The sequence below is a fragment of the Python bivittatus genome, unplaced genomic scaffold (assembly GCF_059951505.1).
Source record: "Python bivittatus isolate LINGU-HERP-01145 unplaced genomic scaffold, Pbiv_v1 ctg000340_np1212, whole genome shotgun sequence".
NCBI classification, from domain to species: Eukaryota; Metazoa; Chordata; class Lepidosauria; order Squamata; family Pythonidae; genus Python; species Python bivittatus.
In genome coordinates this window covers 20,629,049-20,650,561 of record NW_028277056.1, presented here as the reverse complement: position 1 = coordinate 20,650,561, position 21,513 = coordinate 20,629,049, and the positions used below count along the sequence as shown (strand labels likewise).

Here is a 21,513-nt window from a genome sequence, read left to right as displayed (position 1 = left end):
TTACAACTAATTCTTACATGGAGTGTCAGATGAAGATGCTTTGTATTATTGTTTCATAAGTGGACAAAGAAAAGCAATCCATATTAGTATCAGCAAAGGGCCACCAATAAGCTCCTCCATAAATGTTATGCTATGCTATGGAACCATTTAAATGAAGGTGCTAGTCACAGAATCTATCCACTGGTCAATCTGTCCAAGTTGAAAATTTATTAAAAAACAGAGTCAACAAACATCAACTGAAAGTATATTAAATACAATGGATAAAATCCAGACTTCCAAAGAGTGGTACTACAGTAATTAGCTACTCTTATTGGGAGAAGAGAGACAATTTTCCCCAAATATACCTCCCTCATATCCGAAACAAAAAATTAGGAGACCATCAGAAACAATGAGAGGAAAGGGGAAATTGGTAAAAATCTTCTGAGGCTGGATCTCTGAGTCAGCAGAGTGCTTTCTAAAAATGGAATAAAGAAAGTAGCACATTTGTTTTTTAAATACACCTTAAAACAAACAAATTTCTCAGCAGGAATTCTATGAAATGGCCATATCTGTATGAAAATATTTGTTTTCCATTCCACATTTATGCTGTAAAATATGCTAACAGTACTTTCTATACAACTCTGTAATAAGATGAATTGCCAGGCAGCTTTGTTCAATACAGTTATAGAACTGTGAGGTACCCAAAGAGTTTTCATCTAAGGATGAAATCAGTTTTATGCTTGTCTGCCTGGGAAATAGCATTCCAAGAAAAACAACTGTAGCTTGATTAAAACACAGATAGCCGTAATATTCAAGCCAGTAAATGATGACTTATCTGATTTATTCTCCACAATTAAATTGTGGATCCTATTCCTATTTGGATTAATTTAATCCAGTTTAAAATGGGGGACAAAGTATTTCAGCTATTTTAAGGTCTTGTACAACTATTCAGCAGAGCTAAGCAGAGAGTTTGCTGCCAAAGTCAATTTTCCAGAAATCAGTTTTTAAACTTAGCATTTATGTTTTTATGTTTATTTTTTTTTACTAATTCAGATAATTGTGCCATACATTAACAAGGAAGAAAGCCTTGAAACACAGATATAAAGACTCTTTTCAGAAAAAAAGTATTCCCCCCCCCCTTCATCTATTTATTATCAATCTCCTACAGTGACGTAGGGGAGTTACAGATCACAGGATGAATCAGTTTAATAGCTATGTTCCATTTCTACTAGAGATTTGTAAGGTTTCAGATGTGGTTTGCAGGACTGCTCCAGATAATATAGGAGTATGAATACACCATTTGTCTATGACTCATTAAAGCAGCTGCATCTTTTGGGGAGATCCTATGGCTGCTGCTGGGAAGCTTCTGCTGCAACTATGTGATCCTGGAAACTGAGAAATGTGAGGGTCTTTGTGAGGGCTCTTTACTTTCCAAGGACTGGACATACCACAGAGTAGCCAATCTGTACAAAATGCTTTATTATTGCACACACCTTCCCCAACAACAGACTATTGCTCTCCACCCTTCTAGGACTTGCAAGGTGATGTTGCCATGAAATCGGTTTTTAAACTGAGTCTTTAATACCCAGTCCTTTAATACTTGGTTCAAGCAAAAGTCCCCAAGTCTGTAAAGTGGCATACAACCTTCACCTCCTTCCAAATGTTCTTACTCTAGTTAGGATGAGGTGCTGCTTCAGTGTGTTGCTGTTCTTCTAGTTGCTACTGAGCTCCTGGCAAAGTTCCAAGCTCCAGGCAGGACGCCCACCAGGATATGCTGCTCAACATAACTTGTGATCCTGGCAGTTGAATATTAGTCCTCTTGCCTGCTTGTAATAGCTGCCAATCTCCAGACATCACCTCCATTTCCCTGTCTGTATGCCATTTGCTTATCATTTTTCCTCCTACACACCTGCCCACTCTGTCTTAGCATTTGCTTTTGTAAGCTAAGAGCCTGGGTGGGGTGAGGCTGCCTCTGGATGTTGCCGGCTTGGATGCTTGTGAGTAAAGTTGTGAGTTAATGAATGAATGTATGAGGGAAATGGGGTGAGAAGCATTTCTGCCTGGCTGCTATTTTTCCCAACTTCACTCCCTAATAGTTTTTTAAGAAGTCACAGTATTTGCAGTCCTGCATGTTCCAAGGTACCTCTTTCAAATCAGATCAAATCAAATTAGAACACAGCACTATCCTAATTTCTATGATGAAAATACTGATAGACTCCCAATCAGAGGTTAAGAAGAAATGTATCTATGTATCTTTTGTCTATTCTGAATGCTGAAGAACGAGGTCATTGATGTTAAAAATAAAGAAGGTACTATTTTCAGTATATCAAATACAAAATAGTTAGGAATGTGTAATAATAATTTTAAGACTTTTAAAAATATTTTGGGAACTATATTTCTTTTGTCTGACTAGCCTTGTTCAGTCATTAACGAGGTTATGTTAAATGTTTATATGGGCACAACATTGCAGCTACCTCAAAGTGGGTCTATGCACTAAATGCATGATTTTTTTTTATGTATTACATGCATACAGTGGCTCTCTATACATTATAATAAACAAAACTCAAAGCAGAGCCTGCCACTATCACTATATGCATTCCTGATGAATTATAAACATCTGCAGAAGGCTATCATTAGCCATACTCAAATGTTTTTTAAATTACAAAAATCTACAAAACCTGTTTATCAGAGAAAAAAACTAGAATGAATGTGAACAATATGAATATCGATCTGTCTCTAATCCAAGAGGGCAAATAGGTACAGGTAGTCCTTGCTTAACAACCATTCATTTAGTGACTGCTTAAAGTTACAACAGTGCTAAAGTTACTTACAACCGGTCCTCGCACTTATGACCATTGCAGTGTCCCTGTGGTCACATGATCAAAATTCTGGCACTTGGCAACCAGTGCACACTTATGATGGTTGCAGGGTCCCAGGGTCACATGATTGCCTTTTGCGACCTTCCCAGGGGGCTTCCAACAAGCAAAGTCAATGGGGGAAGCTGGATTAGCTTAATAACCATGTGATTCTCTTAATGACCATGGTGATTGTAACAACTGCTGCAAAAAAGGTCGTAAAATCAGGTCCAATTCGCTTAACAACCACCCTGCTTAACAACCAATTTTCCAGTCCCTATTGTTGTCATTAGGCGACGCCTACTTATACATCCAATGCAGCAAATGACATAAGATATTTAATGCTTATAATCCTACAACTGTCAATTCAATAACTATGAATTGCCATATTTACTGAATTCTATGAAAATCACTGGTTTCGCAGGCAATCCACAAAAATTTAATACAATAAAAGATTAAAAGAAACTGTTCCAACTTACTAGCTTCTGAAGACATGTTAAACCTATTACCACAAGCTGGTCTAGACAAAACTAAAAGCCTATAATTTCCTGAAAAATTATATGTAAAGACATAACGGCAAGTTAAAAGACCAAACACTGACAAAATATCTCCACACACTTAAACAATACTGGGACCTAGATATGTTGGACTCCAATTGCATTATAGCAGCTGAAGTCCAATACATCTGGAGGGTGCCAGATTGGCAAAGGCTGCTCTAACATGTAAAACATGTTACTCTAAGTTTCCAAAATATATTTAGTAGAAAAGAGCATCAAATGGTTTTCATTATGGGTTCCTCTATTCACTTACTATCACTTTACATGGAGGAGAACAAAGATTTATCTTTCAGGAAAACAGGAGAGGGATGACTAAGCTACATCTAGGGGACAAGAAGGAAAAGCAAATCAGGCAATTGTAGACTTGGCTCAGATTAATAATACTACATATTGTTCCATCAAGAGCATCATTCATGTTTTCAAAAATAAATTACACATATTATTAGATTATGCTGAGCTCTTAGCATGGAATTCATGTTGCCCTATGTATATTTCAGTTGAAAAGAAAGTTCATATTTATATTTCCATCAAGATTTTCTAGATACAAACACAAAGTTATTGCCATCTACAGACGGACTAATCCTGTGTATCAGACTTGTTTAGTTAGAAAGAATCTAGAATATATTCCTATGAGCTGTTATGTCAGGGAATGACCACAGTGTTTACTAAAGCTAGTACTGACTGAAGTTAAAGATTCTGCCATTAAAACTGGATCATGAAAAAAAGTGGTAGGTTCAGCAATATGAAACTATAGTATTTAGATAAATTAGGAAAACTGCAGTTTTTGAACCATTTCCTTATATAGATAAGTAAGTGAATTATATATAATATTAAAAAATACTGGAAATAGTGTTACATACTAAAAATAATGGAGAAATAAAACTATTTCTAAAAAGTCACAGCAGTATTTCAAAAGGAAAAAAAATAGGTTGGTTGTAGCTCTAGTAAGATAAACGTATTATTGATGAAACAATTTTATTTACAATACTAGAGTTTTCATTTGTATACATACTTGTCTTTGTTTAACAAAGATTTGCCAGAGTAGATAACTGTTTCCTAGATTACCTACAAGAAAAATTCTTTCATTTGTAAACCAGTAACTTTTCTGAAATATGATGAAGACAAATATGCATATTCTTTAGTTTAAAAAATCTGAGCAATTATTATGTTAATACTCTGCAAATTTATACTAAATATTCAGAAACTGGTTTAGAAGAAAGAAGCAACAACCTTTTTTTCTCATTCATGCATCCACTCGTGCATTCATATGTAACTATAAACTTTCTATTATAGATACTAACTTCATATAAAAATATTTATGGAACAGATCCAGTCATAAAGTATATCAAATCACATTTTCAACATGAATGATTATTCACTTAAAACACCTTTATTTATAAAGTACATGTAAAAGTTTTTAATGAGAAAAGGGTTGATTATGCGCTATATAATTTTAATTAAAAAACAAAATTTATTGTTTGTTTCTGAATCCTTAAAAATATAAACAACTTGATAACTCATGCAGCATTAATTCTTTAAAAAAATCCGTGTGCCATTATGCTATTGGCTTCAAGCATATTTGAACTATCTACTGGTTTTAATTGCAAACCTTCCTATATATGAGTCTCCACTTGATTGTGTGCATATGGAATTTATCAACAAGGGGATGCCTTTTTTCTGTGGTAACAACAGTAATAAGAAAGTATTAAAAACAAACGTTTCTGCATTTTCTGTTTTGCAGGACTTTACAAAATTGTTGACATCAAAGAAATAATTCCTTCCTTATCTTTAAAGACTGTAAACTACTGTACCATGGAAAATGTGAACAGTTACATGTTTCGAGATTTACCTATTTATATTTTATGTACATCAGTGTGCTTACAATATTTTAATAATAACATCACAAGCAGAAAATACATACCCTTATATTTATTTATACCCTTTATTTATTTTAATTTCCCTTATAAATTTCCATACCCTTATAAATACCCTTTATTTATTTATTTTAATTTCTATAGCCGCCCTGTCAACCAAGTGACTCTAGGCGGCGAACAATCATAAAAACAATTGAAACAATTACAATACAGTACAAAATAAATATATATGGCAGCTGAGAAAAATTATCCCATAATTATCAGTATAGCCAGGAAACAGAGCCCTTAAGACATTTGGGCCCCAGGCCTAGGCACATAACCAGGTCTTCAGGGCCTTACGAAAGGCCGACAGGGTCGAGGTCATCCTAATTTCTGAAGGGAAAATGTTCCAGAGGGCAGGGGCTACCGTAGTGCAGGCACTTTACCTGTTCTTTGGTCACTTTGCATTGGTATCAAGTATGGTAATCCCACAATGGAAATTTTGATTACCAGATAGGTTTTAATTGCAAACCTTCCTATATATGAGTCTCCACTTGATTGTGTGCATATGGAATTTATCAACAAGGGGATGCCTTTTTTCTGTGGTAACAACAGTAATAAGAAAGTATTAAAAACAAACGTTTCTGCATTTTCTGTTTTGCAGGACTTTACAAAATTGTTGACATCAAAGAAATAATTCCTTCCTTATCTTTAAAGACTGTAAACTACTGTACCATGGAAAATGTGAACAGTTACATGTTTCGAGATTTACCTATTTATATTTTATGTACATCAGTGTGCTTACAATATTTTAATAATAACATCACAAGCAGAAAATACATACCCTTATATTTATTTATACCCTTTATTTATTTTAATTTCCCTTATAAATTTCCATACCCTTATAAATACCCTTTATTTATTTATTTTAATTTCTATAGCCGCCCTGTCAACCAAGTGACTCTAGGCGGCGAACAATCATAAAAACAATTGAAACAATTACAATACAGTACAAAATAAATATATATGGCAGCTGAGAAAAATTATCCCATAATTATCAGTATAGCCAGGAAACAGAGCCCTTAAGACATTTGGGCCCCAGGCCTAGGCACATAACCAGGTCTTCAGGGCCTTACGAAAGGCCGACAGGGTCGAGGTCATCCTAATTTCTGAAGGGAAAATGTTCCAGAGGGCAGGGGCTACCGTAGTGCAGGCACTTTACCTGTTCTTTGGTCACTTTGCATTGGTATCAAGTATGGTAATCCCACAATGGAAATTTTGATTACCAGATAGGTTTGAATTGACGTTTCATGTCATTCAGTAAACGTCAAATGCTAAATGCAAAATATTCTTGGGCAACCCTTCTGAGTTGTCCTGTAGACAGCAGCACAGTCTTTTCCTTACTTGCCTCCTTATTACTTCCGAAAAGGCAATTTACCCCACTATGGTACATTCGTATATTCTAACACCTTCTAGTCTAGTCTATTCCTCTCCCTGAATAGCTAGGAGTTTGTTCATCTCCAGAACCCTGCATGCTGCCCAGCTTGTTCTAAGAGAGCTAGTACATCAATGTATGGGGAAAGAACATGATGCTCTATGTTCCAACAAGTGGGTTGGAAGTTTCACCTTGAACTGCGTGAACAGGCAACACAGCAGAATACTGAACAGCAGATCAATGCCCAACACAGCAGCCATCCTATCAAGGTAGAGTACACTTATATGCAAATGTGATAAACAGTATTTCATCTTTTATCTAATTTTCTGAGGTAAGGACATAAGGAATATAAGCAATGCTTGTTATTAGTTACAAATTAATCTTCTGGCTACAATCTAAATCACTAGATTGTATGCATCTTGAGCAGAGTGTTTTTTTTTTTTAAAGCATGTAATTTTCTCAAATGAAACAAAAATGAAATACTGAAATATATTTTCATTGTCAATAAATTTTGAGTAAAACTAATAAGGCCACTATAACATACATACAACATTCCTGTAATCTAGTAGTTTAATGCACTGTAGCCAAAAGTTTAGTTAGTAATTAATATCAGGTGTAGTTTTTTAAATGCCTTCACTGTCCTTAAGAGCTACAGTGGGGCAAAAAAGTATTTAGTCAGCCACCAATTGTGCAAGTTCTCCCACTTAAAAAGATGAGAGAGGCCTGTAATTTTCATCATAGGTATACCTCAACTATGAGAGGCTAAATGGGGGAAAAAATCCAGAAAATCACATTGTCTGATTTTTAAAGAATTTATTTGCAAATCATGGTGGAAAATAAGTATTTGGTCAATATCAAAAGTTCATCTCAATACTTTGTTATATATCCTTTGTTGGCAATGACAGAGGTCAAACGTTTTCTGTAAGTCTTCACAAGGTTTTCACACACTGTTGCTGGTATTTTGGCCCATTCCTCCATGCAGATCTCCTCTAGAGCAGTGATGTTTTGGGGCTGTCGCTGGGCAACACGGACTTTCAACTCCCTCCAAAGGTTTTCCATGGGGTTGAGATCTGGAGACTGGCTAGGCCACTCCAGGACCTTGAAATGCTTCTTACAAAGCCACTCCTTCGTTGCCTGGGCGGTGTGTTTGGGATCACTGTCATGCTGAAAGACCCAGCCACATTTCATCTTCAATGCCCTTGCTGATGGAAGGAGGTGTTCACTCAAAATCTCACCATACATGGCCCCATTCATTCTTTCCTTTACACGGATCAGTTGTCCTGGTCCCTTTGCAGAAAAACAGCCCCAAAACATGATGTTTCCACCCCCATGCTTCACAGTAGGTATGGTGTTCTTTGGATGCAACTCAGCATTCTCTCTCCTCCAAACACGACGAGTTGAGTTTAGACCAAAACATTCTACTTTGGTTTCATCTGACCATATGACATTCTCCCAATCCTCTTCTGGATCATCCAAATGCTCTCTAGCAAACTTCAGACGGGCCCGGACATGTACTGGCTTAAGCAGGGGGACATGTCTGGCACTGCAGGATTTGAGTCCCTGGCAGCGTAGTGTGTTACTGATGGTAGCCTTTGTTACTTTGGTCCCAGCTCTCTGCAGGTCATTCACTAGGTCCCCCCATGTGGTTCTGGGATTTTTGCTCACCATTCTTGTGATCATTTTGACCCCACAGGGTGAGATCTTGCGCGGAGCCCCAGATCGAGGGAGATTATCAGTGGTCTTGTATGTCTTCCATTTTCTAATTATTACTCCCACAGTTGATTTCTTCACACCAAGCTGCTTGCCTATTGCAGATTCAGTCTTCCCAGCCTGGTGCAGGTCTACAATTTTGTTTCTGGTGTCCTTCAACAGCTCTTTGGTCTTGGCCATAGTGGAGTTTGGAGTGTGACTGTTTGAGGTTGTGGACAGGTGTCTTTTATACTGATAACAAGGTCAAACAGGTGCCATTACTACAGGTAACAAGTGGAGGACAGAGGAGCCTCTTAAAGAAGTAGTTACAGGTCTGTGAGAGCCAGACATCTTGCTTGTTTGTAGGTGACCAAATACTTATTTTCCACCATGATTTGAAAATAAATTCTTTAAAAATCAGACAATGTGATTTTCTGGATTTTTTTTCTCATTTTGTCTCTCATAGTTGAGGTATACCTATGATGAAAATTACAGGCCTCTCTCATCTTTTTAAGTGGGAGAACTTGCACAATTGGTGGCTGACTAAATACTTTTTTGCCCCACTGTAGCTGTATTAGTAAATACATAAGAGAACCCATTCAGTATAGGTTAATCATTACCCATACACCATTCCCTCTCAGGAATTTCAAGTTCACTTAAATCTGATAACTAAGCAGCTACTTCTTTGTTAATAAAAAGTAATGATTAAGTTAAGTATCTTGCAGACATCCTATATGTAAAATAAACATTCATTCAGCCCCTGGCAAAGAAGGATTCTAATTATAGGATTGACTCAAAAGATGAAAGGCTGGTTCTAGTATTAACTTGTGTAGAAAGTTGGTTAAGAGAAATACTGACATTCTCAAATCTCATGGCTGAAATTAACACTTTCTTTCCTCTTTCCAGAGAATAAAGCTTAACTTTCTCAAAAGATCATGGAGCTGCACTTCCTTGTTAAAGAGAAAGGGCAGGTTGAATGGGGGTGTGAGATACTTTGAGATTTCTGATTCCTTACAGTTATCTACTATGAACACACTGGTATCTCTGCACTAAGATAGGAAGAGCTGAACACCATGGCTTTTAGGTACAATTAAATCTTACTTACTAATACAGAATGGAGCAGAATACTTTAACACTGGACATATTGAATGAACAATGGACCCAGAAGTTAATTTTAAGAGTGTCTGCCATTATTAATACACTGTGTTTAAAATATATTATGGAAGAGGAACAAGTTTTACCAGACAAGATTGAGACTGATCTGAAAGTGGATTTAAACAGCCTACAAGAATGATATGGAAAAAGATGCTACACTGGACATAGAAATGAAACTGGCTGATGTCTTAATAATTAAAAGAGATATACAAATAACAAACCAAAAGAGTGACCTGGATAACTTTCCTATATTGTATTTACAAAAGAGACTTGTTAAAGTTTTGAAGAATTTTGTGAGAAGGGACAAAGAAAAAAATGAAAAGAAATCAAGTTCTAGGACATTATATGAAGGAATTAAAGATCAAGATTGTTAAAAGTAAAAGGAAGGAATATAAAGTTGGTGTATCTGATCAAGGTTAAAACAGATATGTTGTTATCTCTGGTAACCCTTAATGGACTTTTGCTGGCCAGGCCTGAACGACAAGGTTTTAAGGATTTATTTATAGATAAAAGATGAGATATGGAAAGAAAAGATCATTTACTGTATTTTAAGAGAAGGTGGTAAGTTACTAAAATTGTTTATACTTGTGATAAAGGGGGAAGTCATTTCTTTATAGATTTTTTTCTTTACTATATTCTTATTTTTTCTTTCTTTTCTATTTTTCTATTTTTTTCTGCACTTTCTATTTTTTCTTTTATTTTTCTTAGTTTGTATTAGTTTTTATCTTTCTAAATGTAATGTTTAATAAAATTACTATATAAAAATATAATTTGAACAGGTAGATGCTACGTTCACACGTTCAGCTGCATTTTACACTTGTTGAACTTTCCAGGCCACACCAGGCAAGGTATTCTGTTTCTAGATACAGTCACAACACATATAGCAGTTCAAACAATAGACGAAAGTCTAAGTTATCTTTTCCACCAGAGGTTGTTAGGTAGTGGCAGGTTCATAAAGATTCCAAATAGCAAACCTGGTCTTTCAGATGAAGTGCAAACCCATTCAGTTCTGTTGAACTCTTCCCAGTTGCCTGACTCCCCTGACCACAGTACTGTTATTTTTAGATTGCTTGACCCTGTGCATCCCAAAACTGTCCTGAAGCATCTGTTCCGTCAAGAATTTCATAAATAGATAGCAAGAAGTAGAACTGCATGACACTCCCATACCAGTGGGACCTTATCCTAACCCTCCAGTTGACTTCTTTCCATAGTTTTATGTACTGTAGACGTCAAATAATATGACAGGAAAGACCACAATTGCTAAAATATCCTATAGGGGCCAAAAAAGTTCTGTTGCACTTCTGACTGTCCCAGAAAGAAACAAAGTCACTGTATCAAAGAAACTCCTAGACCTACAACAGTTAGATGACCTAGGAGGATACCATGAACCAAGGTTACCTCCTATCAGTATCTTGTCCGAAAATGGAATTGAAGCTTTTATGTCTTAGAAAAGAACTGTAGCTTTCAAATATAGCCAGAGGATTTGGAAAGCTTCTACTTTCCAAGAAATTTTACAAAAATTTTGAACATTGCAAAAACCAAATGCAAACTCAAATCAGAAAGAGCAATAATAATTATCTAGTCTCTAGAACTTTTGTTTAAAAGGAGCGTTATTTTTCCTCTATGTCAACTTTTCTATAGTTGATATACAAATGCTGAAAATGCAAAGTATTTGATTATATAATGGAGTAATGAATATAATGAACCCTGAGTTGCACTCATTAGGTGTCTGTTCAGAATGGTGAGGCCAGTCAGAGAAAACCCCCCCCCACTGAGAAGTACTTTAAAAAGGCAATTAAAATAAATTATAATTGGACATTGATTAAAAAAAAAGATGATGATAGCTAACAAGATCAACTATAGGAGGGTATCTCCAATTTATGAGCCTGGATCTACTGTTAACAATAAGGTTAGTAAAAGGTACTTCTATGCTCAACAGATTAAAAAAATGCAGCTTTTAAAAAGTTCGCCTTGTCGAATGTGCCAAAACATCAAATTCTTTCTGCAGAGAATAAACAACCTTTGTGTGGAGAATAAGCTAAAACCTGACCATGGGTAAACTGGAACTTCATAGAAGAAATGCTGGTATAATTAATACTGAGACACAGTTCATTAAGTAAGTCTAGAAACTTGTTTTGTTACATATAAATACACTGTAATCAGTACTTGTGGTAAAAATGAAGTAACGATTCCCATCCCAAATTTCCTTGAAAAATAAAACCAGAAATAGAGGGAACATAAGAAGATCTTGGAACAGAATTTACTAAACAAATGTTTAAGGGCCAAATTATGGTCAGCAAGGAAGCAGCTCAATTCCTTTAATCATTATCTTAGTATACACTGAGTTGGCATGTGTCTCAATAGCCATATGCTAAGTTAAAAGTAATATGAGGACACTTCCAGTATTATGGTTTTAGATTCTCGGTTATAAAGAGCAGAAGAACTAGTAGTTGTGTTTTTAACCGATTTACTATACAAATGCAAATATTTCATCTCTAATTTTCCTTAACACCTCTTTCTGCCTACTAGCTCTGAGGGACCAGGCAGATGCATTAGCTATGATCTAGGCATTACCAGTTTCTCAAGTGTGTCTGGACTGCTACAAAGATGACAAATGACTCTTGAAATGAAATGTAACTGGAAAATTACTTTAAATCCTGATGTAAAACAACTGCTCCATTCTTGAAAGGCTGTTTTTAAGTGTGTGCACCTTCCAAATGTAGAAATATATGCCCATATTTTATCTAGTTACCAGTTTAATTTCACATTTAGTTTCTCTACTGTGTTATATGGAGGACTACTTGTAAACCTAGCTGTTGTAGGAAATAACAGGTTTTACATTCTGTCCTTATTCCTTTGATATAAAGTGGAGGAAGTGTGGGGCTCTAATACAGAGGCCACTAGTAATATGGTTATATTGTGACCCACAAAAGCTCTAGTAATCAAAGCACCCTTGGCTTTTAGGCCATGGTAAAAGACACCAGCCTGAAAATGGTTTGTCCAGTGAAAAAACAACCAATATAAGGATTCTGCCTTATTTCTCTGAAACTACAGTAAACCCTTGATTTATAGGAAGGGGCATCAATCAGATCAGAATGACTGTTAGTTGTAAATGGAATTTTACATGTATATAAAATGTCATTACACATATATAAAATGGCAAATGGATTTCGTTCATTGTGTCTGAAATCCATCAAATCGAGGGTTTGTTGTACATAGAGGAACTTGTAATTGGTGATCATTGGGAAAAAATAAGTAGGGAATGTACTTTATGGAAAATGTTAAGTTACAAATTATTCTGTCAAGTTGGTTTTCAAAAACATAATTTCTCCTCATTTGTTTAGTATATTTCTATGTTGTTTCCCATGAATGAAGCAATTTACAATAATATAATAAAATTAGCTAAATACAGTAAAAAAATATTCAATTTGATTGCGCTTATGAATACTCTTATAAGTGATAAGGTTGTGTGATAGTAATTACATAAATGGAGAAAATGAGCTGGGAGTTTTGAGAAGGCAAGGCAATAAAGTAGCTAGAAGTTACAACATGATGGTAGGTGGGAGAAATTGGTATTTTCACACTCAGAATTGGTATGCATGTGGCGAAAGACTTGGGAAGGAAATCTCATAAAACAGACAAAAGAACCGGTCCAGAGGATATTTATGGCTCATGAATAAAGGAACTGGAACATCCAATAATAGAAAATCAATAGATGTAGGACTTAAAAAATATTAAACTTGCTTCAGTGCATTCTAGATTAAAACTGATGCATTAAAAGATTTATTTCAAATCTACTGGATACCCCAAATAATGAATTTGAAAGTATGGACATCAGATTTTTTTGGCGATGTAAAAAATTTGAGGACTTATTGACTGATATGATTTGAGCTTGTGAATTATTGACATCTTATGTAACATTTTAATGTACTTAAGTAGATTTATGGGGAAGTTTTGTAATGTTGAAGTTGTTAATGTTATGTTAAATTATGTTCCAAGACTTTGGAATCTGGCCATTTTTGAGGAGTTATGGTTATATCAGGCCTGGGATATTGCTAACAATTATTTTTGTCTAATAATGAAAAAATGACACAATGTGTTCTTCTTTGGCATAAATTTTATGATATTTTCTAATGTTAGAGAACCATCTTTTTAAAAAATGTAAATTAGAAACTGGTTTGACATTTAATGAATATGTGATATATAAATATAATTTGTTTCCCTTTTGTTATTATTTTGGTGTTTTCTTTAAGTTGGTTGTTGGTTTTGTATTTATTTTCTTTTTTTGTAGTTTTCTGTAAAACTTAAGGCAAATAAACTAAAAAATAAAAATAAAATGTCCTAACAATGATCATTGTGTACGTTTTTTTAAGAGCATGCTAAGAACCTATTCTCTTGAAACTGTAAATAAACTTTATGCTGATTCGTATATTTTTACTTTTCTATTCTAAATCTATATCTACATTTATATTTTATCAGTATCTTTTTCTAAAATGGCCATAGGAAGAATCCCACACAATATATCAATGGTTTTAATTCTTATTTCCCCAAAAATAAACAATAAGGCCCCACCATGTATAACAATGAACATTAAAGGCATTCCAAAATTACTATGTCTAATATCATTAATACTGAAAGGAGTTTATGAATTCAACAATTTTTTGTTATAATTAATAGTCCTTTCTGCAGTGAGGGCATTCATAGCATTCATTAACTGGGAATTCCTCTAATAGGCTTCTAGGAATTAGATATTCAATTGCCAATTGAAACTTTCTTGCCATTGACAAGAAAACTCTCCTCATCCTAGATTTATATTCCAATCCAGTTCAGGTCTTATTTTACCTCACCTCACCTCACCTCACCTCACCTCACCTCACCTCACCTCACCTCACCTCACCTCACCTCACCTCATCTGATTTCATTTCTTTGTTAAAAGAAAACTCAACAAGAACATATCAAGAGATATTTGATATAAATGTTATATTTAGAGCTGTAATCCTTAGAAATCTTTATAAATGTAGAAATACCCTAGAAATGTAATTCTTAAAAAAGAAATCCTGAGACTTCACCTAAGATTCTGTTATCTTGTTAAAAACAGTCTATAAAACCAAAGCTCTGGCTCTATCAATGCAGAATTTTTCAGTCATTCAATAATATATATATAACTTCTTGAATTAGATGATTACATACAGGATTTTTCAATTGTTTATTTTAATTAATTAATTAATTTTATTTGGTGCCTTTGAGTCAGTCTTGACTCCTGGTGACCCCCTGAACAAGCCTCTTCAGTTTTCTTGGCAAGGTTTTTCGGAAATAGTTTGCCATTGTGTCCTTTCTAGGTCTTAGAAAGTGTGACTGGCCCAAGGTCATCCAGTTGGCTTAATTACTTTTTTAAATGTAAGATCCGTCTGAGAGAAGGCTACATGCATTTTACTTCATCTATATTTTCTTGTTTGTGCACTTCTTAACTTGCCTTTTTTGAGCTTCTTTAACTTTTCCCATATTTAATTCCAGATATAAATCAGTTTCTTTTATATCATGTATTTTACAACTCATTTAAAATAAAACATTAGGAAATATTTCATAAACCTTAGGATTCCCCCCCCCCCCCCACACACACACACTTTTTAAAGAAAACAAAGCCTTGGCGGAAACGTTCTTAGATTTATATGCTTTTTTCCCCCCAGACCTTCAAATTCCTGTTTCCAAGAAAACAGTAGAATATAATATACATTATTCAGAAGTGCTTTATTTAATTCGTGCTTAAAAATTGGATTTGTATTGCTATTATAAAATAAAAAATATTCACAATAAAGTGCAGATTTGTTCTTGATTCCATTTTAACAGATGCGTCAGAATTATTTGCTATTATTAAATGATACAGAATTCAGTGTTTGTCATAGAAAGTTTCCTCAAGAGTGATTTCTCTTCTTCTGCCTTTTACTCTCCTTTTAAAAAATCCTTTCAACTTTCTGATGGCCTTTTTACAATCCACAACCAGCTTTTTCATGAGTAAATATTTAAACTATAACTCTGTTTTAAAAGGAATACAGATGGAGATTAGATGAAAGCTAGCCCTGAAATTTATAGCTAGCTGGGTAATAATCAACTGCTTATCAACATTCTGTGATCCTCATTAATGTTCCAATCATATTATATGATCATGGGATCTTAGCCCAGGAAGTCTGTGGACCCAGCTTAGTATTCAAGAGCAAACACTAATTTGCCAAAACAAACTGTAATGTAGTGTAACAGTGTACATATTTTATTTGTAGAAATTTGAAGAAATTGGACTTTCTTACTAAAAATTTAGAATTTTGTCCATATAATTACTATGCTAATTTTACTTACAAGATACTAAAGATTCAAAAAACTGTAATAAATTAGTTAATTTGTGAGGCAATTCTCTTTATCTCTTAGTATTAAAGTATTATAAAAACAGCTTGATATCAGAATTCAGCAATACACATAATTACCTACAGATGTCGGGAAATCTTCAAATAACGTATTTCTACTTGATGAGAATAGCAATAGATTTCACATTACTGAGTCCTGATTGTTATTATCCATGTAGAACCTTTAACTAAATGCTGCAGCTTGGAGAGCTCCTGTTTTACTCTTCCAATTAGGTATGTTATTCTCCACAATACTCCATTCTATAGTGAGTTGTTGAAGTGTTCCTTTCCATTTTTTTAAATTAAATATTCTGTATTTCTGCAAAAATTTGTTTGAGTTTTTGTAAGCATATAAATATACCTTAAAACTCTTCCTCACAGTTCATTTAAAATGCTCTCATATTTTGTTGAGCAAAAAATTATACTGGCATAAAATGTACTACCCTGATTGCCGATACCTATCCTATCACAGCACAATGCTGTCATCTGGTATTGGTCTTATTTACTATGTGCAGGGCGCTTTAAGTAAAGAGATTCCACCAGTTTTGCTTCCTTCATTTTCCATAAATATCAGCCCTTGCATGCACTTCCTGTATCTATCATCTATTAGTCAGGCTACTTTGAAATAGTACTACACCTACCTTTAAAAATGGTATGACTTAACAGCTGATGAGAGGAAGACTCCTGCCATACCTTGCAAACACCTCAACTATTACAGGAGACAGGTCACAGGGGAAGATGCATGGTGCAGAAGAGAGCTCCTCATCACACTGGAGAATCCTCAATGTACATGTCAGCTGCTCCAAATAACACATGCATGGGAGGTTGCACAACGCATCAGCAATGCTCTCAGTTGATTGCAACAGCTGAACAGTTCATGAGGGGGTTATGTGGAGCTGTAGGAGGGAACTTTCCCACTGCACTACATAACCCTTGTACCTATTACCTGTAAAGGTGCACAGACAAAGACAGCTCCTGCTGTACTATGTAACCCACCATGCCTGTCAGCTGTTATGTTAGGTGGATGGTAGTGCGTGCATGCAAGTGAAGGGGGGAAGGAGGGCGTGGTGCGTGTGAGCGAAGAGGGGAAGGAGGGCATGATATGTGTGAATGAAGAAAGGCGGGGGAGATTTACCCATGCAGCTTGCAACCTTCCGTGCTGGCTCCTCATTGACTTTGCTTGTGGGAAACCAGCAGGGAAGGTTGCAAATGATGATCACATGACCGCAGGATTCTGCAACTGGCGCGAGCTGGTTGCCAAGTGCCTGAATTTTGTTCACATGACTGCAGGGGTGCTGCAACAGCCGGAACTTCAAGGACTGTCTGTAAGTCCCTTCCTTCACACTGAACGAATGGTCATAACTTGAGGACTACCTGTATTTCTCTCAAATGTAAGCATTTTAAATCCCATTTATTGTAGTGGAAGAGATGCAAGCTGTCAGGCCTAGCCCAAGGAACTCCAGGAGACCATACAGAATCAATCCAGCAAGGTTTATTAGCTACAACCCATTTACAAGAATCTTCCCAGAATGAAAACCAGTTCCCAGGCTCAGTCAGTTCACACCGATGGAATTTCTTAGGGAGGTGCCAGTTTCCTCCGCTTATCTCTTCCTCGCTCCTCTGGAGATGAGAGCACATTCTTTACTCCCCTCCCACCATTCCAGTCCATCACACAACCATATGTTTTACTTCCCCTCATTTCCCTGTTACTTTCATCTTCTGTTAGGTATGGGCATATTTACCATTCCAGGAATTAAAAGTTCTGGAGAACTCTGAAAGGTACAGTCTGGAGGAAAAATGTTTTTAGAATAGTAGGTTTCCCACACACCTATCAACTATAAATAAATGAAAGGGTTATAGCATACAATATAACCAGACATTCTTTTTCTTATACTGTAGTTTACTTCAGGGATGTTTTTTGGCAGAAGGTCCTTGCGTATCAAAATATGTTTAGCTATTTCTTAACAAAACTACAACACTCTTTAAAATATTAGAACCTAAATATAATCAGAAGCACTTACAGTGTGGTTCATAAGGAGGAGGTGGGTCGCCACAAGGAACACATTCCATATCCTGAAAGCCCCCAAGCTTTGTCTTTCTATAAAATCTGGAAGATAGAAGAAAAAGATCACATTTCTCATATATGAAAAATGCAGCATAATACTGGAATATGCTAATAAAGAGCAATAAAATGACCTTGAAATAATAGGGGGTCAAATAAGGTGAGATTAAGCAAGTTCAGATAATGACAATCTTCTGGTAGGCTGGGATACCATTTTAGGACTTTATTGGACAGAAAAATGACAGCAACGGTGAGCAGAGCAATGATGAAAAATGAGCAGGGTTATATCAAATACATAAGTGTGGGCAGGATTTTCCTTTTTTTCTGAAGTTTTAAGGAGATTGTTTTTAAAAAATGGTGAACAGCACTGAGCAGTACTGTACAGAACTAACTAAAAATGGTGGGAAACAAGTGTGTCAATTTTGGCAAATTCAGTAGTGCAACCCAGTGTATTCTGGGGAAAACAAAAAAGGGGTTTCTGGGCTAGCTGCCCCCAAGTCCTACAAGTTCAAGGCTTTGGCCTGAAATCTGGAGGTGGATTTGGTAAAACTTTTGTTTTGTCATCAGTTGTTTTACTACAGCTTGGTGTTAATCACTGCCACTTTCTGTCCCTTATCTCCATGTGTCAGGTGGAGATCTGAAGGGGAACTGCACTTGCATTTGCTTGAATGTTAGTATAATTCTCCATGTGATCTGCAAAGCTAATTTATTAGACTCTCAGATTATGTTGAGAGGTATAATCACACTGAAACCAACATAAATTAACCTTTTCTTCAGATCTCCAACTGATTACTGGGAGGTCAGGGAGGGGGGAGGGCTGTGTGAGCAACTCTTCTCTGACCACTTTGAAGACCTCCACTTGTCCACCTAAACAGAGCTTATCGTATCAGCCAAATTCCTATCTTTCCTTCATACATATCTGAACAACATGCACTGCTGGAATTCTGAAGAAAAGAAAGTTTTGCGTGAGATGACTTTTCACCAGAACACCCTAAGAGCAATGCTACAGAATGTAACCAACTATCACATTTGGAGGAGGTTGTAGGAGGAAAATCTCAATTTTACAGACCTCGATGCAATGGACTTAATATCCAGTGGGCCAATTTTACATGTCAATTAGCATCAGTCGTGTAATGAAAATTGCATAATGATATAATTTGCATAATTTCTACAATGAAAATAAATGTATTTACTATTATTATAAATATTTATTATATTTAACAGACATTTGGGAAGAACAGACATTTCCTCCTCTCAATTAGACGATTAAAACAAGTTTTCACTGCAATGTACAAAGACAACTTAACAACTTAAAGTGGCAGAGCCAGTAAAAACTAAGAATATAACTTATTTACAGTTCTTCATAATTCCTTCTGTAACTTACCCAGGTAAGCAGTCTCCACAAACAGCATTGCTAATAGCAGAACAATTGCTTTTCTGAAATCGATTGACTAAAGCACAGTCCAAACATTGTTTGCATTTTTGAAAGCCCCAGTCCTCTTTGAACCTGTTTGGCCTGCATGTCATGCACTGGGCATCCTCCCCATATCCAAAACCGCATTCCTGTAGGGATTAACAAGCACTACTGAGACACTTAGAGACATGAATAATGGGAAGCAACAAAGATGAACGAGGCCTCAGTGTAATTATTTCTGAAAATAAAAACTTTCTAGAGATAAAAGTAATCTTTTCAGCAGGTCCTAATGTGTTGTCCATTGCCAATGGGTTTGGCAATGGACAACACTTTACTTTTAGCAGCAATACTTATTTATCCACTTTATCTGAGAAACTTCTAGTATTTTAATGAAAAAGGACTCAGTGGATTCCCACTGCTACATTCTTATAAACTTAATGGAAATTACTGACATGTCCATTTTTAAACTATGCCAACAATGTCAAAATTTTGAAGCCAGCATGTGAAATTTTTCAAGCAATTATATAAAAACCAGAAAAATAAATTTAATATAAACTTGCTTAGGTAAGCTGAAAGTATATATGACCAACAAAAATGCTTAGATTTATTTTAGAATTTATATAATTAATAGGAAAAACTATAGAACTAAATAAAATGTTAAAAATATAGTGCAAAATACCTAATTTAAAAAACATGTATAACATTCTGGAACACATACTTCTATAGAGGTTCACATAAAATATATGAAACTGTACATAACCAAACAACTTAAATAAAGTATCAGAATATAAAAAGCAGCATAAAATTCTATCAAATAAAAAAGTGTGGGCAAACTTTTAAAAAGTTATTAAGATAGCCCTGCAGTTTCTCTAAAAACTGCTCCCTAATGGGAATTGTTTGCAAGAAGGGAATATAAATTTGCACAATAAATAAATAAAAATAAATAGGATCTACCGCTAGGTAGTTATCACATTTTTGCACAGTACTTTGTCATTAAAGTCACTCAGATATTTAAAAGTCTTGACTCTTCATAGGCAGAGTGTTTAATAATGACGGGGCATTGTCTGGCCATGTTAACTTGGATTCTTCTTGGCCTGTGGATTCTGAGGAAACAGACACAGTGACTGCTAGTATGTTCCCTGACACTTTCTAGTTCCTTAAGGGTGGGGAGGAGTCAGCTGGATCTGAGGAGTGATTAATGCCTCACTTCAGAAAGGTTTTTTCTTGTATCTTTGAAGGAGACTGAAGTTCTCCTTCTTCAAGAAACCCTCCATGGATCCAGCTGTATTGGACCATTATAATCTCATATCCATCTTTCCTTTCTAGATAGGAAGGCAACCACTGAGCACCCTAGGGGAAATGGATAATTGGAATGCTTTTCACTCAGCGTTCAAGCCTGGGCATGGGAAACAAACTGCACTGGTCACCTTGGTAATGACTTTTGTCAGGGCTTAGATGGAAGGCGAACAGTGCCTTTGATACCATTAACTATGATATTCTTCTGGACTGCTTGCAGTGGTTGGTGACAGAAGGTTTCAGGGGCTCCAATTCCTTTCTAAGCAGGCAGGCCCAGTTGATCATAGAGAAAGAAAGATCGGCTTGGTGACCTGTTACTTGTGAAGTGCTACAGGGCTCAGTTCTTTTTAACATCTATATGGAACCACTGGGAGAAGCATCTATCAGTTTGGGGTGCAGTATCAGCAAATTGCTGATGAAACTCAAAGATACAGCACCAGTCTGGCAATGTGATCAATATTTTGTCTCAATATCTGGAGGCAATTAGAATCTGGATTGGATGAAACAGGAGAAACTAAACCCAAGCAAGATAGAGTTGCTGTATATCCACTGAGATTCTCTGTCTGATCCCATGTTCTCTTTCCAGCAGGTGGCAGTGATCCTAAGAGAGAATGCCCATGACTCGGGGATCCTCCTGGATTGCTGGCTACTACTCAATGGGCAAATAAGAGCCATGGCCAGCTGGTCCAGCTGCAGCCTTAAATGGAGCAGGAGCATCTTATGATGGTGATTCATGCTGTCATTGCTACATGTCTGGACTACTGCAATACACACTAAATGTGGCTGCCCTTACAGACTGGAAACTGCAATTGGTGGAAAATGC

General features: G+C 35.8%; 1 protein-coding gene across 1 annotated transcript in view; it reads right to left on the bottom strand.

Annotated features, from left to right (window-relative positions):
* Positions 1-21,513, bottom strand: part of TNFRSF19 (TNF receptor superfamily member 19) — a 47,202-nt gene that overhangs the window by 8,837 nt on the left and 16,852 nt on the right. Inside the window, exons 4-5 of the mRNA XM_025177740.2 lie at positions 19,365-19,543; positions 17,940-18,025 (exon numbers count right to left, since the gene is read on the bottom strand). Coding sequence (XP_025033508.1) covers positions 17,940-18,025; positions 19,365-19,543 — 265 coding nt within the window. The remainder of the gene's footprint in view (positions 1-17,939; positions 18,026-19,364; positions 19,544-21,513) is intronic.